Here is a 26,899-nt window from a genome sequence, read left to right as displayed (position 1 = left end):
ACTTTTTTCAAGAAAGACTACGGTTGGAAGGAACTAAATTTTTCAATGGGAAAAAAATCACCGAAGTATTTTAAAGAACAACTCCTCTTTAGACAACTGCATGAGATGCTGGCATAAGATCTTGATAAAGCAAGCAGCGGTAAAACAAGTGAGAACTTGCTGTGGTCATATTTCTGTCTGCATAACAGCTGTCTCCATCAGCCTACCACCAGGACAGAATGTGCCTTTTAGATGAATAAGCAAACAGAAATGCAGGACTGTAGGATGTTGGGACCTTTATTACAACTTCAAGAACTTGGGAGTCGAGTCTTAAAAAAAAGACACTGAGCACTTAGTTCCATCTCTATTTAATGGTATGCACAGACTTAGGTAAGAGCATTCAGTGTGGTGTGTTTAGCAAATCTGATGTTGCTTATAGGAACCAGGTCATAAAACTTCATTTTCAAATTGGTTAAACCCAAGCCAACACTCTTCTTTCAGAATATGGAAAGCATTATTCTAGATTTCATTAAATTTTCCTGTTCCATCATCTATAATCACATACATGCTGATGGTGATGTGTTACATTCAATGACAGAAATTTCCAGAACAAAGGTAGAAATAATAAAACACAAACTGTTTCTTAACCTGTAAAACTAGTCTGTATTCCCTATACATCTATACACATTTTAAATACATTTCATTCTACTGAAGTAACCCTCAGTTAAAAGTTTTTTGCAGAGCTAATTTGTAGCTCAATGATAGAATATCAACTCTGGAAGCACAAGGCCTTGAGTTTAATCTCGGTTAGGGGATAAAAAAAGATAAGGAAACTAATTCTATGTAGAAATAAAAATATTAGCTTCCTAGTTGGTGATGAACTGAACCTTACTGTCCTATCCCATGGATATAAGAGTGATTTAAAGTGGACCAAAATGCATGAGTTTATATCAAAAGTGATCCATATATATTTTAAATGCTAAAAAGCAATCACTATAAAACAAATATAAGAGGTTGGTTTACACTCCAATATTTGGTTAATATCCAAAGAATCCTAACTTTTAGTCATCTGAATCCAGCCCTATAGTAGTAAAGAATTCTGTATTAAAAATCAAACTGATAAAACTACATACATAAGATGGCCTACATATCAGTAACAATTCCATGTAATCTCTTATTATCTATCAAATTATAAAAACTTCTTCAATAGTTTAAGTAAATAATCAAAATAGTAATTTATTCAAGTTTATTTCTCCTCTTGAAATATAACAGAATACATGTACTTTGCCAACTTCCTGAGGTCAGACATGCAAACAGCATATAACACAACTCATGACATCATTGCTGCACCTTCCTCACCAGTGGCATCTTTAGAAATATGAAGGTCTTCAAGCATCTCAGCCAGACTAATTCGAGGTGCTCCTTCATCATCTGTGTCACTTTCCACAGGGATAGTTGAATCTAAGGAAGCCAGAAGATATAGTTCACACATACAAATATGGAAAAGCACAAACAACTGCCCCTACCATCGTCAGTATTACCCAACTATGCTGTAGTAGAAGCTCTCTTATCTACAGCAGGCTTTCTAATACTTACTAAGCAAATGAACAATTTTTTAAAATTTTATTTTATTAATTTATTCTTATTACATCTCAATGGTTATCCCATCCCTTGTATCCTCCCATTCCTCCCTCCCTCCCATTTTCCCCTTACTCCCCTCCCCTATGACTGTGACTGAGGGAGACTTCCTCCCCCTGTATATGCTCATAGGGTATCTAGTCTCTTCTTGGTAGCCTGCTATCCTTCCTCTGTGTGCCACCAGGTCTCTCCATCCAGGGGACATGGTCAAATATGAGGCACCAGAGTACGTGTGAAAGTCATACCCCACTCTCCACTCAACTGTGGAGAATGTTCTGACCACTGGCTAGATCTGGGTAGGGGTTTAAAGTTTACCGCCTGTATTGTCCTTGACTGGTACCTTAGTTTGAGCTGGACTCCTGGGCCCAAATCTGCCTATCATAATGTTCTTCTTGTAGGTTTCTAGGACCCTCTGGATCCTTCTACTTTGCTATTCTCCCACACTTCTCTCATCTGGCGTCCCAATAGGATGTCCTCCCCTCTGTCCCAGTTTCCTGGTAAGTGAAGGTTTTCGTGGGACATGCCCCTTGGGCTAGTATACAGATATAAGTGAGTATATACCAGCAAATGAACAAATTAATTGTACAAGAGCTAGCAACGTAAGGGATCAGGCTCACATAACAACTGCATCTTATGTATACAGCAAACATTTTATAAAATTTACTGCTCCTTATTTATTTGTTACATAAAAGCCTAACTTATAGTAGTTTGTAAGACAAATAAAAGTCACATATGAAAACCAAAGTATAAAATATCAAATACCTGGGTTGGAGAGATGGCTCAGCCATTGAAGGCTAGGCTCACAATCAAAAATATAAAATACCAAATACCTTCACTGCTCCTATGTTTAACCTGACTTCAATACTCCTAAAACACCAACCTTTGTAGATGTTGACATTCTTTCTAATTGCCTCATCTTCTTCAAGATCTTCAAGGAAGTCTTGATATTGTCTGTAAGGAAAAGAACATTTGAGCACCGTCCCAACTATTTATAATTATAATATCCAAATACTCACAAAGGTCAATTACGGCTGCTAATTAAGTAGGCAGACTGGAAAACAAACTGCCTTGGAATATTACATAAATGCTGAATACTAGGATGACATTAAATCCAAGACAAGGAAAAAGTATCTTCTCAACCATTCTTCCCACCCAATCCAATTCCTTTGGACAAGCAAAATATATAGCCAATTAAGACTACCGTTAATTTAAGGTGTTATGTGTTTTAATGGTTCATTTTTATTTACTTGTGTATGTGCGCATGTCAAATGTGTGAGGGAACCAACAGAGGCCAGAAGAGGACACTAGATAGTCTGGAGCTCGAAGTACAGGTAGCATAGAGCCACCCAACACAGGTGCTGGGAACTGAACTTGGGCCCTGTGGAACAATGGGAGCACTCTTAGCTACAGGAGCCATTATTCCAGCCCAGAGACAACTCAGAGGACAATGCTGTTGAGTCAGTTCTCTCCTTCAGTTTTTATGTTGGTTCTCGGGCCTGGAACTCTGTTCACATGGTTTGCATAGCAAGAACTAATATCAACAGGCAAGACTACAGTTGAAATAGTCAAGTATGTAGTTTAACATGCTGTGTGTGTGTGTGTGTGTGTTTTAATTGCATTATGAACTGCTGTTGCTTCCCAATAATGTAAAAATCTTCATTTTTTTTCAATCAATGTTTTTTTTTTTATTATCATCAAGAATTAAGGCTACACACTGGAGAGATGGCTCAGTAGTTAAGGGAACTGGTGGCTCTTCCAGAGGACCCAGGTTCAAGACCCAGCACCACATGGCAGTTCAAACCATCTCTAACTCTAGTCCTAAGAGATCTGACCCCCATGGGCATTGCATGCACATGATGCACAGATTTTAAATGCAGACAAACACTCACACACATAAAATAAAAATAAGTTCAGGACACACACACACACACACACACACACACAAACACACAGATTAAGGCCACACTTTAATTCATTCAATTAACATTTTTAAAAAATGTTATTTTCACTTCTGCTTGTTATCTGAAAAGTAATGTGTAATGTTACTGAACTATTTTTTAGTCTTAAGACACAACCCAGTCATCTATTTGTGAGATGCACAGTTCAATTATTCATATATTTAAAGTTTTAAATTATTTACATCAACATTGTAATTTTAGAGACAATAACTGAGGAAAATAATCACTGAGCTTATATAATATATTACATCTTTTTATGGATTCTCTTATATAGATCCCATTCATACTTTCTAAGAATCCAAAGTTAATTTTGAGTCCAAAGATCTATTGGGAAGTATCAATTTCTTTACAATGTAAGACTAATTTCTTGAAACAACTTTTAAGGCTTAAGGAAAGCAGGACCTTTCGTCATCTGTGTCCATGTCTTCTCTGTCTCTTGCAAGCTCTTTCAGTTTCCAGTTTCTACGGCGCTGGCGTTTGGTACGGTCATAGCTCTTCTTAATTAACACCTATAAGCAGAGACACACAGTAGGGAAAAAACTCAAAGCATGGGCATATCAGGAAGTCAAACTGATGGCAGCAGCTACACTTCAGGAGAAAGGTGGAGAGATCAAGAGGCAATGTCAAGAGGACTTCTGAACATTTACCATGTATTCATGAGGATGCACTTGAGCATTACTTATTTATCTAACTGTGAACATTTCAAGTGACTAAATGTTAAATTTTTAGTAGCAAATACCAGCATTGTTTTTTTCTCAAACTTCAATTTTCAGCCACCGTTCATACAATCCATTTGGAAACATTACAGGTAGAAACTCCACTTTTCATAGTAAGCACTTAATAAATTTTCCTGAGTTTTATAACATTTAATAATCATGTTGTAAGAATTTAGAAAACAAAAAAAATCTTAAAGAAAAATGGTGACTCCTCCCTTGTAATAAACACCCATTCTGTAGCTGGAGAGATGGCTCTGTGGTTAGAGCACTTGTTGCTCTTGCACAAGAGCTGCACTCCGTTTCCAGCCACATGGCAGCTCACAGCCATGGTAACTGCAGTTTCCCGCACACATGGCAGCTCATGGTCATGGTAACTGCAGTTTCCAGCACACACGGCAGCTCATGGCCATGGTAACTGCAGTTTCCAGCACACACGGCAGCTCACGGCCATGGTAACTGCAGTTTCCAGCACACACGGCAGCTCACGGCCATGGTAACTGCGGTTTCCAGCACACACGGCAGCTCACGGCCATGGTAACTGCGGTTTCCAGCACACACGGCAGCTCACGGCCATGGTAACTGCAGTTTCCAGCACACACGGCAGCTCACGGCCATGGTAACTGCAGTTTCCAGCACACACGGCAGCTCACGGCCATGGTAACTGCAGTTTCCAGCACACACGGCAGCTCACGGCCATGGTAACTGCAGTTTCCAGCACACACGGCAGCTCACGGCCATGGTAACTGCGGTTTCCAGCACACACGGCAGCTCATGGCCATGGTAACTGCAGTTTCCAGCACACACGGCAGCTCACGGCCATGGTAACTGCGGTTTCCAGCACACACGGCAGCTCATAGCCATTGTAACTGCAGCTCCAGGAGCTCTACACCAGCTCCTGACCTCCCCCTGCACTGTACACACATGGTGCACATGAATACACGCAGAGAAGACATTCAAAAGCAAATAAATCCTAAAAAAGAAATGACCATTCTGACATACCCAATTTTTTTCTATTTTTATCAACTGAAGAACAATTAGATGAAACAGCAGCCTATTATGAGAACTTCATTTTTATTCACAGCTAAATAAGTTCATATTTCTCTTTGTCTCAATCGCTGATGTTTATGAACTTTAAACTCAAAGGTTATTCTACCAACTTTCCACAAGTAAAAGTCTTTTTCAGGAGTTGGTATTAAGAAGATTATTTTCTACTTTAATTCGTATTAATATTGAATAATGCTACAGTAATTCTAAATGTCCTATATGAAGTAGAGAAACTATATAAAAAACAATAATTTGAGATTGAATCTGAATAAGTTTTACAAGTCACTGTTTAAGTACAAACTTACACTCACCCTACCAACAGCATGTGTGGGTCTGGTTAGGCAGTGCTGGCGGGCTAAAACTAGGGCCTTACACGTGCTAGGCAAGCGCTTCATCAATAAGTTATATCCACAGCCCTCTTGTCCACTTTTGCTATTTTTGAGATGGGTATCTTTTCCCAATCCAGCCTTAAATTCACTTAAACTCACTCTGTGACCCAGGTAGATCTCAAACTTGTGATCCTCCCAGCTCAGCCTCCTGAATACTTGAGATTGTTGGCCTGTGCCACCAAGCCTGGTAGTATTAAGTGTTTTGCTAAGAAAATAAAAATTTGATTGAGAGGATGCTGAATAAATCATCAGTGTCAGGTGAATTATATCAACCCTCTACAACACCGGAAAAAACAAACAAAAAATTAACTAAAGCCTTACCACATCTGGAACTCTATCTGAGTTCATTTTGTTGACATGCTCATCGTTTAAATTACAGTTGGCCAAATCAAATCTGAAAATGTAAACAGTGAAAAGTTTAAGGAGTATCCTTTATCGTTTTACTTTATAACATGACACATACACATCTATCTTTCTAAGTGAAAGATTTTCTATGCTCCCCATTTTTAAAGTTTTGAAGCTTAGAGGTGGTGATCCTAGCATTTGGAGTCGGAGGCAGGTGGATCTCTGTGAGTCTGAGGCCAGCCTGGTCCCACCTTGAAAAGCCAACAAAACAAACCATCACCAAACAAACAAAAACAAAAAAAAAATTTTTGGGCCAGAGAGATGGCTCAGCAGTTGGAGCACTGACTGTTCTTCCACTGGCTTGGGTTCTTTCTCAGCTCTCACACGACAGCTCACAACCATCTGTAAATCCAGTCCAGGGGATCTAACATCCTCTCCCAGCCTGTGGGCACCAAGCATATACATGCACACAGGGAACACATACACATAAATTTTTACATTTTTATAGTATGCGGTGAACACGCTTCTCTGCAAATGACAGCATCACACTGCACTGTAAGTTTTTTCACTGTCCACTGTGGTACCTCTTTCCCAGATACTTGTCAAAGAAGTAAGACAGACTGACACATTCAACTGAATGGATCTGCACAGTTAATAAAGCAAGCAACAATCTTTCATTCTGTTGTAAACAGAACTCAGAGTCCAGGAACAAAACTTCTATCAAGAGAACGAACACTAACGAGCTCAGCTACAGACTTATTTACTTTTGTAGATTTTGTCTGGCATATAGAGCTCTTGTTGTTAACTTACTTATTATGTGTATGCGTGTGCCTGCATGCATGTATGTGCATGATGTGCAGGCAAGTGCCTACAAGTCAGGAGTGTCAGATCCCTTAGAACTGGAGCTATTGGTGGTTGTGACCTGCCTGATACGAGGGCTGAAAATGGCCCCTGGGTCCTCTGCGAGAGCAGTACAGACTCTTAACCTTAGCGCTATCTCTTCAGCCCTGGCTGCTTCCAAAAGTGAAGTTCTTCACAGCCATAAAAACTACCCACTATCATCAAAAAGCTATATATATTCATCTAACTATATAAGTTCAGTGATTACCAATGTCTCTGAATAAATGACTCTTTCAGATGATGGTATAAAAAGCTCGAAGGCTCTTACAGGTGCTCCATCTTTATTTTTTTATTTTTCCCAAAACAGGGCTTCTCTGTGTAGCCTTGTCTGTCCTGGACTCACTCACTCAAGAGATCTGCCTGCTTTTGCCTCCCCAAGTGCTGGGATTACAGGAGTGCACCATAAGGCCCAACCTTAATCTTTTTCTTTCTTTCTTTCTTTTTTTTGAAATTAACAAATTTAGTATTGGCTCTTGAAGAAAACTTGCAATGCAAAGTTAAAATACAGCAAAATAAAACAAACCCTAGCACCAGGTCTCCAGGATTCAAAAGATGTCCCAAATGAGTCCGACAAAAATACTGTTTATCTGTATTCATTTCAGATGTCTTCTGGATCCAGACTTCCGCAAGGGTGTGCTTAACAGAAAAGAAAAAAGATTCTATAATAACACAAACAATTCAAGAATCATCTCCTGGAAAAATCAAATATAATATTGACTTTTTTCTCATTTGACATGCATTTAGAAGAGCTTTCTACTTTCTATAATTCTGAACAAAGTACAAAATAAGGAATACAGAAAGGAAACCATAAAAACAATCCAAACCTACATAAAACATTAACATTGCCCTCTGAAAAACATACACATACAGCCCATCCACAGGAAATGTCTTCAGAGAACCTGGCTAACTCAGACTGAACAAAAAAGTAACTGGAAAGGCAGAAGAATCTTAAAGCAAAAAAACAGTCCAATCAAATGCCTATAAGACCCAAGACTTAAAAAGAACCAAGAGTTCAGAAAAACCTACAAATCACACCAACACACTGATACTGGAAGCACATGCACACCCCCACTGGGCTAGAGTGATCCATCAGTGGATAAAGATGACTGCCAGCAAGTCTGATGGCCTGGGTTTGATCCTCTGATGCAACTCCTTCAACTTGTCCTCTGTGTACATGCACAGTCCCCCTCTCCAAATAAAACGTAAAAATTTACATCATCTCTTAAATATTCCCATAAAAATATTTAAGTTTACCAAAATGTAGATGGCCTTCTAATTTAAAGGAAATAGAATAAGTAAGTTAAATGCATTATAAACGAACAGTCCTACAGATCCAGGAGGTAGCATACTCTACAGGGCATGTGCCTTCAGGTTAAGAACTTGTTAGCATAACAAGACAGGAGGCAGTAGCACTGAAGAAAAGAGTTTAAGAATTACAAAATTGGCATAATTAATGTGTGCTCTCCACCTATATTCTCGTTTGAACAAACCCAAGACACTGAAACAAGGAAAGAAATGAATGTAGACTAAATGTAGTTCTCGTGGTGTAAACTGATTAACTCAAAAGGATTTCTATGACGTATGGATGATTTGAGAGTCAAGAGATTAATTGTTCCCTTGATTCTCCACCACAATAAAGGGGAAAAAAATGTTGGTTTGGTTTTTTTTTTTTTAATAAAAATAGACCCCTAAAAAAGCCTTTTCCCACTACAAAAAGAAAAATCTTAATTTGTCAGATTATAATACAGCAATCTTACCACAATGACATCATTTTTAAATTTCATTTTTTGTAAGACAGGGTATCAGTACTCCCACACCCCATAATGACAACTTCACAGTTTTTTAAAGAATTCATTGCTTATTTATGTGTGTTTATGACAGGGGTGTTGGCACATGACACAGCACACATTTGGAGGAGGTCAGAGGAAAACTGTAGTGTGGGTTTCTGGAATCCAAGTCAGCTCATCAGACTTCAGAATTCACTTTTACCTGCTGAGTGGCTGAGTGATCTCTCCAGCCCCTCATTACCTATTATCTGGTGCCCAAATTTTTTTTATAATTAAAAACCAAAATTTAAAAAGAACTGAGACGATAATATGAAAAATGAGTAAAAATTGAAAGATGCTGCTTACCTTTTTTGATATCACTCCAGCCCCCGCGCTTCGTTTCAGATCTCGGACAATGCTGCACTCTATCACAATGAACTCTTCAAGCTGCTTAGGGTGGCATAAACTATTGAAAGGTTGACTCCAGAAAGTGTTTCCATCGACATCTGCAACTAATAAACAGGACCAAAAAAAGATAACTAACAAATTTCAGAGTTACCACATGTGCTAACCAGAAGATGTGTGTAATAAGCAGGAAGTAACAGGACAACAGGAGATGAAGTCAAGTCTAACTCATCATAAGCTCCAACCTCCCAGGGCACAAGGGAAGTAAGTATCAGGTGTCAAAAGAGTACATCTTATTTTGTTACTGTAAGTAGAATGCCACAGACCAAATGCAATCAGTTTTACAGTGATTTCAGATGCTGGAATTTTATGGTAGAAACTTATTGGTCATCATGCTGCTTAGGTTATAAGACATAAAGCCTAATTTTAGCTGACAGATTAGAATGTCCTTTTCTGAATTCTGCAGAAAGTTACTATTACTGAAAATAAACCTTAGCTAATGATATAATCAAGGAATTTCTGAAAAATAGCAAAATAGCAAATGTATAAGAAACTTAAGAAAAAAGAATAAGGAGACAATTCCCAAGACTTCTACTGGCATACATACAAGTCTTCTCTTTTTTAAAAAAGTAATTTATATAGACATGTTAAAAATGGCCCATATTAATGATAATAAGTTAAAAATCCTAATTTAAGCTAGATGTCCCACTGGATACAGCTCAAGTGTCCCAAAATTTAAAATATCTATTTAAGAACTAAGACTTCCAGGCTAGGCATATAGGGTAACAGCACTGTTCCTAGCTAGCAGGCACAGGGCTCTGAGTTCAATCCTTGTGCACAGACATACACACACATTTGGCAAAGACTTAGTTACAAAATTGTATGAAGCAAAAAACTTTTTTAAAAAATGAATGGATTAAAAAGAAAATGAATGGATTAAAAATATAGACTATCAGCTGGGCATGGAAGCGTACACCTTTAATCCCAGCACTCAGGAGGCAGAGGCAGGGGCAAGAGGATCTCTGAGTTCAAGGCCAGGCTGATCTACAGAGTGAGTTCCAGGACAGCCAAGGAGGGCTACACAGAGCAGCTCTGTCTTGGAGGGGAAAACAAACACACACCCACACCCCCCCCCCCCACACACACAAGAATATCTGAAAGTTCACAAATTTGTCTCTTTCCTTTTCTTTCTGTTTGTTTGTTTGTTTGTTTGTTTTTCGAGACAGGGTTTCTCTGTCTGATAGCCCTGGCTGTTCTGGAACCCTTTGTAGACAAGGCTGGCCTCAAACTCACAAGGATCCATCCACTTGCTTCTGCCTCCCTGGGTGCTGGGATTAAAGGGCTGTGCTATCAACCCAGCCTACAAATTTATTTCTTTAAAAGAGAAAAACGAAAAGTTTTATAATTCCAATTTTTTCTTCAAGACAGGGTTTCTGGGTAGTTTTGTCTGTCCTGGACTCCCTTTGTAGACCAGGCTAGCCTCGAACTTAAAGGCCTGTGTAATTCCAGTAATTTTTAAAGTACTAAACTTTAACTATTAGTCTTCCAAAATAATATTATCAGGAATGACATTTGGGACTTAGGATGCAGCTCATTTAGAAAAATGCTTGCCAAGCATCCACCAGGCCTTGGGTTCACTCTCCAGTACCACATAACTGGTCTCATGGCACACCTCTGTACCTCCCAGTACTGAGGAGGTAGAGGTAGAGGTCAGGAATTGGAAGTCATCCTTAAGTACATATGGAGTTCAAGGTCAGTCTAAGCTACATGAGACCCTGTCTCAATTTAAAAAAAAAAAAAAAAGAGGGTAGGGACTAAACAATATAAATATCATAAGTTATTACTGTTTTTCACACAGAACAAAATTATTAAGACATGTTTTGTTCCAAGCTTACCTTGTAGAGTGTTTGGGTCTATGAGATGGATAGCACTAGTTACTCGAATACAAATACATATCTGGCTCATATTTCCAAGGCTCTGTGCCAGTTTTGGTGACAGACAGACAACATTATCCTAGACAAAAAGAAATAACATCTAAAGCAAGGCAAATTCTAAATTAGCAGCCTCTGATAAACATGCATTAATAAACCTGATGAAACTGCTCTTGCCCAACCAAAACTGTCTGTCTTTCTGAACGTATGTATGGGCTGGTCTAGAATTACCAAGCCTCACCATTCAGCCTACAGGATGCTACCATGCCTGGGCTCTACAACATTATTTTTCATAAGAACCTGCAGATTTTAAAACAAGTCATACATTAAGGAAACCAAAGCACTCTTCCTATTTTCTTTCTTTTTTAATATATTCTATTAATTTATTCATATTACATCTCAATTGACACTCTTCATATTTATTTGTCTGAATTGAAGTGTTTTTAAGAATCATTTTTATAACTAGCCTTCCATTTCCATGTGTTTAAGTTCATTTCAATTTAATTGTAACATGAATACTGTATGGTAATATATAATATATTCATTTTTTTGTTTGTTTTGTTTTTCAAGACGGGTTTCTCTGTGTAAAATTCCTGCCTGTTCTGGAACTCTTTGTAGACCTAGACCAGGCTGGCCTCAAACTCACAGAAATCCACCTGCCTCTGGGATTAAAAGAGGCGTGCACTACCAAGCCAGGCAATATAGAATATATTCTATTCTAATCTAAGTATAACATTAAGAATAGAGTGACTTTTTTTGTTTGTTTGTTTTGTTTTTCAAGACAGGGTTTCCCTACCTGTCCTGGCCTCAAACTCACAGAAATCCACCTACCTCTGCCTCTGCCAGTGCTGGTAGAGTGACTTTCTAAATTTCCTTGTAATTGACTTCTTTTGATCTCCATAAAACCAAATTTCAATGGAAAATGTTTCTCTAAAATAGCTAAATGTTTGAGTATGTAATCTAAGATTTAATGACTGAAAAAAGTCACACCTGCATTCACAATGGAAAATACTATGTAATCCAACAATGTTACTTGTCTGTTTCTTAGTATCAAAAGATACAAAAGACGGGCATGATAGTCTACACCTCTAATCCCACACTTGGGAGGCAAAGGCAAAGAATTTCTAATTTCTTGTCCATCCAGGAAATTAAGAAAATGACCCGGGTCATACTTAAAGCTGCATCTATGCACATTCACAGGCTTTTCCGCTAAAGTAGCCACAATACATTAACACCTACTCCAACTTCTGGTTTTGAACTCAAAAGCACCCAAAGACAAACAAAAACATAATCAGCCTTCCATATCCATGTATTATATACCCACTAGTTCACCCAACTGTGGATCAAAATTACTTTTTAAAAATACTGTACCTATACTGAACATGTAGAAACCTTTTCCTTGTTTTCATTCCCTAAAAATACTGTTTTCCATAATGGCTATGTTGACTTATATTTCCAACAGCAGTGTGGAAAGGGTGCCTTTTCTCCACACCCCTACTAGCATTTATCATTTTCACTTGTTGGTTCATTTGTTTGAGACAGGGCCCCACTATGTAGCCATGGCTGTCCTGAAACTCACTACGTAGACCGGGCTGGCCTTGAACTCACAGAGAGCCACCTCCTAAGTGCTGGGATTAAAGGAATGGCCACCACACCCAGCTAACTATCTTTTCCTATGAGTGAAAGTTTCATGGAATTATTAAATGTCCACTAAGATTCCAATATTTAATAAAAATGGATTATAAAATTTTACAATCAATTTGTTATTGTTAATTTTGGTATGTGTGTGTGTCTCTGTGTGTGTCTGTATGTGTGTGTGTCTGCATACAGACGCATGCTCATGCGGGTATACATGCTGGTATCAGAGGACAATTTTATGGAGTCAACTCTCTCCTCCTTTTACATGGGTTCCAGGGATCCAACTCAAGTTGTCAGGCTTGCATGGCAAGCACTTTATAAAGGCTGAGCCATCTCACCAGCCCAATCTTTTCATCATAATATACCAAAATGAAAGGCACTCAATTCATAGTTATAAACATATTTTAAATCCTTTTTGTAAATTTGAGCAGTCAGAAATCATTGAAGGAACTTACTCTTAATTTTTGGCCAGCCAATGGGAAACCAAGCAATAAATTATAACCAATTAATTACTTAACTCTTTTTAAAGATTTATTTATTTGTTTGTTTTATTAAGTATACAGTGTTTTGCCTGCATGTACACCTGCAGGCCAGAAGAGGGTACCAGATCTCACTATAGATGGTTGTGAGTCACCATGTGGTTGCTGGGAACTGAACTCAGGACCTTTGGAAGAGCAAGGCAGTGCTCTTAACCACTGAGCCATCTCTCCAGCCCTACTTATTCTACTATACATAAGGATTAATTACATGAAAAAAGGTACCTTGCATATTGGAACAATTTCCACAGAAAAAGTGCTCTTGTAATTGTATGTGTTACTATGGATATCCTGGGAGATCAATCTTTGTGATGCTTTGTATCTATTAAGAAAAAACATAATCAATAGAAGGGACAGGTCCTTACTTGTATAAACTTAGGCATATCAATTTTTATCCAATCAAAGTCCTACATCTTCAAACAGCTTCCTGATGGTGTAGTTAGCTTTAATTGTCAACCTGCTATGACCTCGAATCACCTGAGAAGGACTGGGTTGGTCTCTGGACATCCCTGTGGGGACTGTCTTGAGTAAACTGCTGCGGGAAGACCCCCCACAGGGCACATTCCCTAGGCAGAGGGCCCGAACTGTTAGGGAATCTAAGTGAACATAAGCAAGCAGGTGGGTAGGTGTGTCCACGTTCATTTCTCTCTGCTTTTGACATGCTGTGACGCACTGATTTATCCGTGAGGATGAACTAGAACAACTGTAAGCCTAATAAACGCTTTCTCCTCTAAGCTGCTTTTTGTCAGGGTGTTGCCTGACAGACATGATGCATTACAGCAACAGACATGAAACTAGAAATAGGGCAAAGCCTAATTTTAACCACTTGTATTTCAAACCTTGTTCAGAATGACTAAACTTACTCTATGCCACACCAATGTTCCTCCCAGGCCTTTGTTCCTGCTAACATCTTTCTTCAATATAAACTCAGCTTATGAAAACTTTGCCCATCCCTATGGTTTAGCATTACAGTGCTTATTACTATAGAGATAGGTTTAGCTATCAAAAGATTCTTCAGGATCTTTGGCTAAAATGAGTAATTCAATGTCTCCTGATTGTTTAAATATGCATACTGAAATTTTAACAAAGCTATTAAGCCTGAAGAACAGATGTGACACATACACACACACACACACACACACACACACACACACACACGCACATATATATAATACACACACACACACACACACACACACACACACACACACCCTATTCCCAGATCCTTGGACGTAAAACATTTAGGTTCACAACGTACCTACAGGGAACTGTGCCCTGAAGAAATTCCACCATCTTCTGAGCATGCTGTTTTGAAGAATAATAGAAATCCAGACCATCTAAAAATAATGATTAAAAAAAAAAGGTTCTATAAAACAAGGTTTCCCTCTAACATGACTATTTCACAAATTAAATCCATAAGCAAAACATACTATTAGGGGGCAGGAGGATCCGCTGTCAGAGATCTAGGGGAGGGGAACAGGGCGGAAGAGGGAGGGAGGATATGAGTGAGGGGTAACAATTGGGATGTAGTGTTAATAAATTATAATAAAAAAATTAAAGTTTTTTTAAAAACATACTATTAGAAAATATTATAGTCAAAACAGTTTAAGAATATCAAATAAGACATGTTTGGCAAAAAAAAAAGACCAAAAAAATCAGATAAAATAGAGGTTAACAAATGAAAGCAAGAGTCACATTAATTCACAAGAACAAAATTCAAGGCCAAGAGAAAAGGTGCTGGATGTGGTGATGCATGCCTTTAATCCTAGCACTGGGGAGGAAGAGGCAGGCAGATCTCTGTGAGTTCGAGTCTAGCCTGGCCTGTAAAGTAAGTCCAGGACAGGCAGAGCTATTACACAGAGAAACTGTCAGTGATAGAGAGAGAGAAAGAAAAGAATATTTTATGTAATAAACAGAACTATCTACGAATAGGACCACACAAATTCACCTAGTTGATACACATGAAAAAAAATTATATACTGAAAATGAACAAAGTAATCACTGGACAACATTATCTATCCTAGTGCAGTGTCATTTAGCACTATCGACAAAGGAACAAACAGAAGCAAATCTATTGCTAAGACATATTTATCAGATACCTAAATAAGAGCAAATTCACAGGACTTACATTTCCTTTTCTTTCTCTTTTTTTTTTTTTTAATGTGCACTGGTGTTTTGCCTGCATCTATGTCTGTGGGTGTCAGATCTTGCAGTTACAGACAGTTGTGAACTGCTTTGTGGGTGCTGGGAATTGAACCCAGGAAGAGCAGTCAGTGCTCTTTACCTTCTAGACATGAAATTAAGACAGTACTGGACTACCATAAAATTGTAAGTTCATGCAAACTTGCGATTGAAGAAATAGGCTATTACATTTAGTTAGCATAGTGTAACAGAGGACAAATAACATTTGATAGTGAAAGAATACTTTCTTCAACCCCTGGAAAAAAGATAAATTTAAGAACCTCACAATAATTCAACAGTCAAGACCTAACCATGAGTTAAATTTATAGTGCATATGAAAAATAAGGTATTTTTATAACCTTAATTAAATTGACAAACAGCTCTCAAGCCTAAGAAACATACGATTTTTAAAAATTGATTATTAGCTGGTATTGTGTTCAGTTTCCTCTAGATTCAAACATTTCCATCCTACAGGAAGGCTTATTAAGAAAGGTAAACAACTCAAAATAGCTTCAGGAAGTCCCTGAAACTAACCAGACCCACTAGAGTCCTCCGTTCCAGAGTAAGCAGAGCTAAGCTGCAAGTAAGACTTAGTCTGAGACCAGAGTAACTGCCTGGAAGAGGTTTAGAGCCAAAGAGTCACGAAGAAAGATGCTCTCCAAACCCGTTCAGTTGCCTACAGGCTATGTATACAGCTTGTTCCTGGCCCCCAGCTTTGTGAGCTATCACACATGCTGGGGTGAGCTTTGGTGATGCAGCTGTCTTTGAGTCACTTCTGCTCCTGTAAGTAACCCCAATAAAGCATATTAGATCATCCAGTTGGACTTTGGTGGTATGCATTTGGTCTGTAGTGGGATCCCTACCTGCAGTGAGTAGATGTATATGTTGCATCCCCATCCTAGGAAAACTTTTGTGACCCAACAGTTGGACTTAATCTTTAAAAACTGAGGTTGGAGAAATAAATGGCTCTCACAGAGGACCTGGTTCAGTTCTTAGGACAAACATGGTAGATCACAAACTCTCTGTAACTCCAATTCCAGGGAGGCTGCCCACTGTCTTCTTCTGGCCCGTCTTGACTCTGCACCATACATAGTGCATTTACGTACATGCAGACAAGACATTCAGGCATAATAGAAAATAAATTTAGAGACAATAAAATATTTATATGTAGAATATGCCTCACATCATTGGTCCTTAGTGAAATGGAAACAAAGCCACAGTAAGACACCACTACAGACTTCCTTCTACGATGTCTATAAACAAGGATGGTAAGCAACTGAAGGAACGCATCTGGAACCTTTCAACACTCTGTTAGGAATGTAAAAACGAGTCACATGAAAATATACTGTGGCAGTTCCTAAAACAAAAACATCCACAGAAATGTCCTGTGCTTCAGGCAGAGGTGAAGAGATGACTGAAGATCATAGATGTTCCCTAGCCTACACATACAGCATTGTGTATGCCCCAACAAACAAAACTAAATACACAAGTGTAGTAAAAACGACTCAAGAGGAGAACTATCTGAAAGAGAGCAATGTCTTAAATGGAAATAAAATGACTGATGCCCAGGAGATAACTAAGTAAATGGACAAATTCTCCAAAAGCACGGACAGAGTTAACAAACACTGAAGAGAAAGGAAGCGAACTTTTAACTTTCTCAAGTACCAACATAGCTGATAACAAAACTGGACACAGTGCATAAACATATTTATATATGTGTGTATACACATCAGCACATATATCAATTAGAAAGATCAACAACTGTTCACGCGAAGTCCCACAACTAAGGAGAACAAGGCAGGAGCACTGAGAGTCCAAAGACAGGCTGGGCTACAGAGACCCTGTTTTTCAACACATTCTGGTCTCCATGTTTTTCAATGTGCTTGAAGGGGGTAAGGGCTGGTGAGTTTTTGCTTTGTTGTTTTTCTGAGAGAAGAGCATGAAGTTGAAGGGCAGTGTCTGGGAGGAATTGAGGAAGGGGAAAACATGAATAAAATATATTGCATGAAAATTTTTTAAAAATTTAAAAACGTAAAGAGAAAAGGAAAAGAAAACGAAACTTCAACGAATAAGATACTTAAAGCTATAAGGTAACCAACATACTAAGAGCACATACAAAACTATATCTACTAAATAAAAACTAATAAAAACTAAATAAAATATCTACAAGAGTGAAGGTGATATCTAACAGATGACTCACATTAAAACAGAATGATTAGGATGCCAAATACAAAAAGCCAAAACACTAAGAATGTAACATTTATATAATTCCTGATTGTTTCATGGTTCTTCTTTCTATAAGTAGCTTACTGTATATATATGTAATAATATAAGTGTATATGTAAAAATAAAAAATAATAATTTAAAAAAAAACAGAATGATTAATATACATAGGAATCATTAGGCCTCATTACTAATCAAGAAGTACAGATTAAAACAAGACGCTATTATCTTGTCCAAAATTTAGAAAGATCAATACAGCAAGTGCCTGGACAAATTGTAGGACATCAAAATTTACATTTGTATTCTCTTGTGCACTAATTTCAATACCTTAAATCAATTCCCAAGCAAAACAACTATATATGCACAAAAGCAAACATAAACTTAATCATACAGTGCTATTTTTGGCAACAAAAAATAAAATAACTAAGTCTATTAAAAAAGACATCCGCTTATAGATACAGTGACTAAGGACTATCAGACAGCAATTAAAAATAATTACATGGCTGGGCAGTGGTGGCACACGCCTTTAATCCCAGCACTTGGGAGGCAGAGGCAGGTGGATCGCTGTGAGTTTGAGGCCAGCCTGGTCTACAAAGTGAGTCCAGGACAGCGAAGGCTACAGAGAGACCCTGTCTCGAAAAACAAAAACAAAACAAAACAAAAATAATAATTACATGGAACTACCGCATTATTGCTGAATGTCTTCCATATGTATTAAAGGCAAATCAAAGCCACAGAGCACTTACAACTGTATTTTGTTTTAAGGAACTACATGTCTTTAGAGAGAGCAGATAAAGTGGGGAAGGGTCCTTTATTTGTACATGCTTTGAATTTTTAGATTTGTAAATACATACATTATTGGGGGGGATGCGCGCGCGCGTATGTGTTTATGCACAAGATAACATTATTCACCTGAGTGGAATTACATGTGGATTTTGTACAGTGAAATGGGTGCTTGGAACCAAACTCCAGTCTAAAAAAAGCAACCAGCTCTCCTACCTGCTGAGTCATCTCTCTAGCTCCAATTATTACTTTTGTATTATTATTATTTCTGTTTAAGTTATAAATATACAAACTAAGGAGAACACTCATTTAAGTCAAAAATGAGTAAAATTTAGTAAAGAAAACAAAGACTTTATCCAGAAGAAGGATTGTTACATCTGCAGCATGTGGGGTTTAAGAGTTATTTTAAAAATGTATTCAGTCTTGCCAACAAAGCATTCTGACGGGATAATTTCTACCATGGTCCTCAGCTAGAATATAAATGTGTTTCCTGCCGCATGCCTCTCTATCATGGGAGTGGGGAAGTGGTGTCCCCCATCTATCCCTAGTACCCCCACTAGTGCCCCTGCCCTAGCTGCATGCCAGGGCAGCAGGGGACAAGGCAACAAAGCAGAGTGCTACACTAGAGAGGCACTTGCTTCCTGCCAGCTCTTTCTGCTAAGGGGCAGCCAGCACAAAGCAAACGCACCTGAATTACAAAGAGTGACAGGTGGGCCTCTGCTCCTGCAACATGAGCTAGCACAGCTGGTCCATAACTCAGAATTTTCTTGTTGTTTGTTTGCTTCATTTTTGTTTGAATGTTTTTGTTTTTCCATGATAGCAAAAGTAACTCATTATCAATTCTCCCTTCACTGGAGAAAAATTTAAGGCAAGCTAAACTTCTAATACAAAACAATCAAAAATAAGGCATAAATTACTAAGCCAATGCTGTTTACATTTCCAGAGATATTATTCATTTATTATATGGTGGGTGTCCTCTTGATCATTTAAATTAATGTTTAATTTTCATAAAAAGCAAACTAAAACCATGCCAAACAAAAGACAGTAAACTGAGACAGAACTTATAAACCACTATGAAATTTTTCAAGTTTAAAAACGCTACACATTTCATTATGTATTCATCTCTCTTTATTTACTGAGTTTACACTGAATTCTATCCACCATAAATATCTCTCGGTATATAAGATATAGAGAAACAATATAAAAGAACTTGGAGGTCTTCCAATCAGAACCATTTTCCCATATGAAACAAGCTTTTGATGATATATGGATAAATTGATGGTATATTATATTAGTTTCTACTTGCTTATTCTTTATGTAGCAAGAGGAGCAACACATAAGGGCATGAATTAATAACAACACATCATTATATTCCAAGTACACAGAATGGCATCTACCATAAACTAAATGCTTAATAAATGGACTAGGAGAGAACACCACCACCGGGGCGGGGTTGGGGGGCGGTTCTAGGTATGTGCTCTCTAGCGTAGCCACTAAGGTGTGAGTTTAGTATCAGCCAACAATTCAATTCCTGACTTATAGTAGCCACACTGAAGCACGAGCTGCATGTGGACCATGCACACAGAAAGTTAAGGTTCATGTCCTCTTACCCGTGTACATAGAAGCACATGAATTTTTCAAAAAATTTCCGCACCAGGCGTGGTGGCGCACACCTTTAAGCCCAGCACTCGGGAGGCAGAGGCAGGCGGATCTCTGCTGTTTCAGGTCAGCCTGGTCTACAGAGTGAGTCCAGGACAGCCAGGGATACACAGAGAAACCTTGTCTCAAAAAACCAAAAACCAAACAAACAAACAAACAAACAAAAAGGAAACACTTCAACTTCTGAGAAAGATAAGATTATTAAAATTGAAAGAAACTTTTGATAGTTTCAAATTTTTAAATCTGAACTCACCGTGAATCTCTTTGATACGCAGTGTATTCTGATGCATTCCATACTTCAGAATCAATTGCTCCAGATAGTAGAATGTTTTCTTGTGCAGAGTCTAAATATCCATACAATAAAGAATCAGTAAACTATATGCCAAAAAAGCATTTATAAATATAAAACACATGTATTACCTACAGATATAGCACACTGACTTTTCAAACAAAATAACCTTTAAAATTACCTAACACATAAAATAGGGATGTATTTCCAAAATTGAAATGTTCCAGGAACCTAGTCTCTGCTTATGCATAAAGGAACAGAGAAGTTTTTATCTGTTACTTATAAAAAATGATAAAATTAAAGATGCAGGATTCACTCATTATCTGTTTCCAGTACCTTCTGCCTGACTTGAATCACAGCCTTCCAGAAATCCTTAGCTTCTACTCTATGGCAATCTCCACACATCTGGGACTGAACAACATAATCCACCACAAACACTTGCTGAAGGATAGCACCGTTCATCACCTGAAAAAGAAAGCAATTGCACTCCTTCACTCTTACAGTTCTGCTCAACAATGAATGTTTTAATGAAAAAAAAATTTAGTAAGTAATTCAAAAAAAATTTTTTTTTACAAATGCACTAAAGACACCAGTAAGTCAAAGTTAAAATTATAAAACTAAGTTATAATACCTATTTTAGGGCAGGGGAGAGCATAACCAAGGATTAATACAGGACCTCATGCATGCTGATCACTCCTCCACGGAGCTGTCTAACAGTGGTTACAGTGTTTTAAAAAGGTACACATACTGATTTCCTTTTTAAATTGAGCTCTAGGAAAAGTAGTTGTGAACATATTCTTTTAAAAATTTGGAGACAGGGATGTGTTTTGATTGGTACAGTGCTTGCCTGTCATGCTTCAAGCCTTGGGCTTGATTCCCCCGCCACAAAAAGCCAGGCATCCTGGTCACACCTATAATCTCACCACTTGGGAATTAGAAGCAGGATGAACAAAATTCAAGGTCATTCTTGGCTATACACTGAGTTTGAGAACTCTAAAAACTTTGTTTTTTTCAAGACGAGGTTTCTCTGTGTAGTTTTAGCTGTCCTGGACTCACTTTATAGAGCAGGCTGGCCTTGAACTCAAGAGATCCACCTGCCTCTGCCTTCCCAAGTGCTGAGATTACAAGGTATGCACCAACACAACTGGCTAAAAACATGTACATGTACACATGTACATGATGTGTATTATGCATGTGCACAGATGTATATGACACACAAAGAACTCACTTTTAGAAGAACATTAAAAAGAAAATTCTCCAGGAGCTGGAGAAATGGATGGCTTAGCAGTTAAGAGCCTTTCCAGAGAACTGGGGTTCAGTACCTGGCACCCACATGATAGCTTACAACTGTCGTTAACTCCAGTTCCAGGGGATGTAACACCCTCACAGCAATGCTCATAAAATAATATTAAATAAATTATTTTTAAAGGAAAATTCTCCATAAACAATCAAAAATTGCCTTTTTAAATAAAGATAGTCTAAGAGTATATACACTTGTAGAGAGCTTGCCTGGCATACTGGAAGCCTTAGGCTTGATCTCCAATACTTTGGGAAAATAGTAGATATAGCCAAATATCCTGATTCAAATAATCAGCCAAGTTTTAGAATCAGTTTTTGATAATGTTTTAATGTCAGATTTTTTTAAATTAATTTATTTTGGATTTTTACGTTTTAATTTTTAACTATGTATATGGATGTGCACATGTGTGCAGGTAACCATGGAGGCCAGAAATGGGTGCTAGATGCCTTGGAACTGGGATTACAGGTGGTTGAAAGGTGCTCAATATGGATGCTAGGAACTGAACTCTGGTCCTCTCGAAGAACAGGAAGTCTTCTTGACACCTGAACCATCTCTCCAGACCTGTCATTTGTTTTGTTTTGAGAGGATGTTGGAGTTTACTGGATAGCCCAGGAAAAGCTTGAATTTGTAATCCTAGGACTACAAGCACTAACTAAAAATAAGTGCGAGTTGGATATAGTTGTGCGCACCACCTTTAATGCTGGCACTCAGAGGCAGAGGCAGGAGGACCTCTGTGAGTTCCAGACCAGCCTGGTCTACTTAGTAAAATCTAGGCCACCAAGGGCTACCTAGTGAGAACCTATCTTAAAACAAAAACAAAACCTTTAAAGAAACTACTGAACCCACTCATTCTAAGCAATGGTAGCTACTAGTGGCGTAATCATATGTCAGATAATCAAAAGATAACAAGACTAACATTTAAATTGGAGTCTTCCTTATAAGCCATTTAGTCCATAAAATAATTTAACTATCATTACTTGCACTTTAACCATGTTTAGAAAGAATCAACAGGTTACCTCTTTCTGAATTGTCAATTTAACTTTAAGCCTTTTGGAATGGGGCTCCGTCCAAACAAAGCCTGCATCAACAAGCCGAACCTTTAATAAAACATTAAGAAAAAAGGAAATGTAAGTCCCACCTGAGGGGTGAAAAGATGAACGAATACCTCATGAACAGATATTCCCATCAGAAAGGCTTCCTTCAGCAGCTGACGGGGACAGATGCAGAGGCCCACTAGGCAGAAAGCAAGCCTTCAGGTCCCTTGGAGCTCCGGGGATCCCAGAGAGGGGGAGGAAGGATTGCAGGAGCTACAGATGTAGAGGACACCAGCAGACATGACACCTAGAAGAATCATCTAAGCACGGCTCACAGACTGAAGCAGCAATCATGGAGCCTGCACGGGTTTGCACTGGGTCCTCTGTATGTATGTATGGTTGTCAGCTTGGAGTTTTTGTGGGACTCCTAAGAGTGGAAGTGGGGGAGTGTCTCTGACTTTCATAGGCTCTTGGGACCCTTTTCCTCCTATTGGATTGCCTTGTCCAGCCTTGATACGAGGATTTGTGCCTAATCTTACTGTATCTTGTTTGCCGTGTTTGGGGCTGATATACGGGGAGGCCTGCTCTTTTCTCAGGGAAATGGGAGAGGAGTGCATCTGGGGGAAAGGGAAGGTGGGAGGGGACTGGGAGGAGTGGAAGGAGGACAAACTTCTGTCCGGATGTATTGTATGAGAAGTTTTTAAAAAGGAAAGAAAGGAAAATAATAAACGGAGTTATAAGATCTTTGAAGGAACATGCAATTAACACTATTACATACCATCACTACAAAAAAAGAAAAAAGGTTTATCACTAAAGCCATGGCAACAACTGCAGCAAATCAAAGGGTAGCCCAATGACTGTACTAGTGAACTGAGCAAGAATTAAAAGTAGTTTTCACAGAGAAAAAAAATTACTTGAAGAAAAAAAAAAGTACTGCTCTTCAAACAGAAATTGTACTTCATTAGAAAACTGTTGACTCTATTAACCAAAAGAAACCACATTAAAAAAAATGCTTCTACTCAAATTAGTATCTTTCTATATTGGCTGTAGCTTTTTTAAAATTACTGTTTCTTTTTTAAAATGGACATTTAGGGGGCTGGAGGGATGGCTCAGAGGTTTAGGGCTCTGTCGGCTCTTCCAAAGGTCCTGAGCTCAATTCCCAGCAACCGCATGGTGACTCATAACCATCTATAATGATACCTGGTGACCTCTTCTGGCATGCAGGCTCACATGCAGGCATAAAACTGTATAAAAAAAAATTCAAAGAAAATAAAATAAATAAAATAGAATAAAATAAAATGGACATTTAGCCAGGTGGTGGTGGTGCATGCCTTTAATCCCAGCACTCTTGAGGCAGAGGCAAGTAGATCTCTGGTCTACAAAAGTGAGTTCCAGGTCAGCCAGAGCTACAGCGAAAAACTCTATCTCAACCCTGCACCCCCAAAAAACAAAAGAAAGGGGCAGGGGATGGACATTCATTTGAGAAATGTTCACATACTGACTATATAATTGTAATGTTCACTGCAGGAGCTAAAAACAACTTGCTGTTATTGATAAACTGAATAATGCAGTAAGGCTAGAATGAGAGTTTGGAATAAAGAGACCGAGGAAACAAGACTGAAGAAGGCTTTGTACTAATTTGAGTAGAAACCTGAACTAAGAACCAGAAATAAAAAAAAAATCAAGAGCTACGTAAGAGATAGATCTACAGGGTTTGATATCTATATATTATAAAGAGGAAGAGAGCATACACTAGTACAATACTCAAGCATGCAGCTTAGGCATCTAGACAACTGTGGGGTCAGATTTAGTGGAGAACACGCTCCTCATGGTATCTATGACATACCTAAGTAGATAGGGCAATCTGGTCTAGAGGTGCATGAAAAAAACCTGTTAAAGACAGACTAAAAAGTGTGAGCAAGCACATTAAAATTGTCTGGTGAGAACAAGACTAGCCAAGGCAGATGCAGTACTCAAGAGTAAAACCCACCTCAGCAAATCCCAGAAGTCAACAAGTCAAGTCAGGTAAAATGATAAGCAGCTTCCTAACCACTGCTGGACAAAGGTTAAGGACACAGGATAAAGATTAAGTAAAATAAGTAAGTGTAGTATGAGTGTGTGTAGATCCAAACGTTTGTAATGGGACTAGCAGACCAGCTCAGTGGTCGAGTACCTGACAAACACGGCGAGGCCTCTGGCTCAAATCCACTCCTCCCGCCACACACAACCCGAAAAACAGAAGAAAAAGAAAATAGGAGAAAAACAAACAACAGCCACCAAAACAATGCAAAACCCACACCAAATGACTTTCTAAAACTGAGTTGTTTTATTGTAAAAATAATGATTTTAACTATTTGACCTACCTTACTCAGAGGTGCTTTAATTTTTTTCAGACACAAAGCCAGAAGTTCCCTGGATTCTAAAGCACACTGTACCCATGATGCTGGTGGCTGAAAATATCTGAAAGAAGACAACATACTAAAACCTGCCACTTCCATTTCTATAACAATTTCCACTGATACGCAAAAATGATAGTGATTATTAACCAGGAGTAATACCCAAAGCTACTCTGAGCCTTAACCTGAGAGCAAAAACCACTGAGACCAGCGTCTTTAGTTCAAAACTGAAATTCTGAGGAAGCCAATCTGAGATTATCTATTATGTATTTTGTTACTTCAATTAGTAAAAGTTCCAGCTACGACGGCTCAGAGGGTAAAAGTGCTTGTTGCCAGGCCTGAAAACCTGAATTCACATGGTGAAAGAAAAGAACAGTCCTCTAACTGTCACATGCATAGTATAGCAAAGTGCACATACATAGAAAATATTATAAAAAAAAAAAAAAAAGACAACCCTCCAGTGAGGAAGGCTGGAGAGATGCTCAGTAGGTAAGAGGCCTCAAGTTGGGTTCCCAGCACTCGCTGGTGAGCAGGTCACAAACGCCTGTAACTTCAGCTCTAAGGGGATTCAATGCCCTGGCCTTCAGGAACACCGCTCAGTGCACATAGCCACATAAACATAATTAAATAAAAACAGTTTTGTTTTTTAAACTACAGGAAAGATGTCAATATGCCCAAAATCTCCTTGAAGCCATGCTGACAAACAGGTAAGAATTATCTCAAATGACACTAAAATTGCTTATTTTCTACTCCTGAAATGTTTGAAAATAATTTTTCTCACACACAAAAAAGGAAAATTAGTACACACACAGAACTGTGTATCAGCAACAGTTTACTCATCAAGTTCCGTTCAATTTTTAAGCTGAAAAAATACAAGTTTTCAGGTGAGATATGCCTTTAATCCCATCACTTGGGAAGCAGAAAGAGGCAATCTGAGTTTGAGGCCAGCCTGGTCTACAGAACAAGTTCCAGGATACCCAAGGCTACAGCAAAACCGTCTTGAAAAATCAAAATTAATTAATTAATTAAACCTCATCAAAGCAAAATATCAATCCTTTCTGTATAGTAAGATTTTTTAACCCAGTCTTCCAAGGACTAGTACACAGAAGGTAGTTATTAATGCTTGTTAAATACTCTCAAATGAGTTATGTAAATGCTTTCTTGTCATAGTTATTAAATGGTTAAACAGTTTGACTTTTCATTAACAATGCTTGTTAAATACTCTCAAAGAGTTTATATAAATGCTTTGTCATAGTTATTAAATTGTTAAACAGTTTGACTTTTCATGTTTCAAGGTTCAATAAGAGCCCCCTGTTCATAAGTACTTTCTAAGACTGTTTTAAATATTACTTAATAAAACCTCTTCATTCTCGTGAGAAAATTGACTCAGAGAGACTGTATCTAAGCATGACAGAAAACTAGGTAACAAGAAAAACTAGAGGTCCTGATTCTTTGTTTAGTACTTTTAAAATCCTACCCTGTGTTTAATAATAAATATTTATAAAAGGCCTCATACTTACCAGGCTCATACACTGTAAACTCCCTAAAATAGTACACTAAATTAAAAGTACAGAGATACATTTTAAATTCTTAGGGAGGTCCACAGACCACCTCTACATACACAAGGCAAAGTGCTAAACCTATTTGGGAAATTACAGGCATGTACTTTTTATATTCACTGGCAAGTTTTATGCATGTCAATGGACCATGAGATGTCAGTGGCTTGTGCCAACAGCTAAAAGAATGAAACTAAAGAAGGAATAAAACATCAACTCTCAGAGGCATCATA

The 26,899-nt window shown here is 38.2% G+C and overlaps 1 protein-coding gene across 2 annotated transcripts in view; it reads right to left on the bottom strand.

The window, feature by feature from the left end:
- Positions 1 to 331: 331 nt before the first annotated feature.
- Positions 332 to 26,899, bottom strand: part of NMD3 (NMD3 ribosome export adaptor) — a 29,333-nt gene continuing 2,765 nt past the window's right edge. For both annotated transcript variants that reach the window (XM_084769042.1, XM_084769041.1), the window contains exons 4-16: positions 25,078 to 25,174; positions 22,697 to 22,777; positions 20,717 to 20,845; positions 20,345 to 20,435; positions 14,504 to 14,582; positions 13,471 to 13,567; positions 11,036 to 11,153; positions 9,102 to 9,247; positions 7,493 to 7,605; positions 6,046 to 6,118; positions 3,978 to 4,084; positions 2,498 to 2,568; positions 332 to 1,440 (exon numbers count right to left, since the gene is read on the bottom strand). In XM_084769042.1, the coding sequence (XP_084625168.1) occupies positions 1,310 to 1,440; positions 2,498 to 2,568; positions 3,978 to 4,084; positions 6,046 to 6,118; positions 7,493 to 7,605; positions 9,102 to 9,247; positions 11,036 to 11,153; positions 13,471 to 13,567; positions 14,504 to 14,582; positions 20,345 to 20,435; positions 20,717 to 20,845; positions 22,697 to 22,777; positions 25,078 to 25,174 (1,333 nt within the window). In that variant the 3' untranslated portion in view covers positions 332 to 1,309. The remainder of the gene's footprint in view (positions 1,441 to 2,497; positions 2,569 to 3,977; positions 4,085 to 6,045; positions 6,119 to 7,492; positions 7,606 to 9,101; positions 9,248 to 11,035; positions 11,154 to 13,470; positions 13,568 to 14,503; positions 14,583 to 20,344; positions 20,436 to 20,716; positions 20,846 to 22,696; positions 22,778 to 25,077; positions 25,175 to 26,899) is intronic.

This window comes from Acomys minous (assembly GCF_964271855.1).
Source record: "Acomys minous genome assembly, chromosome: 19".
Taxonomy (NCBI): Eukaryota; Metazoa; Chordata; class Mammalia; order Rodentia; family Muridae; genus Acomys; species Acomys minous.
The sequence above is the reverse complement of the archived record's forward strand: the minus strand, read 5'-3'. Positions and strand labels throughout refer to the sequence as shown.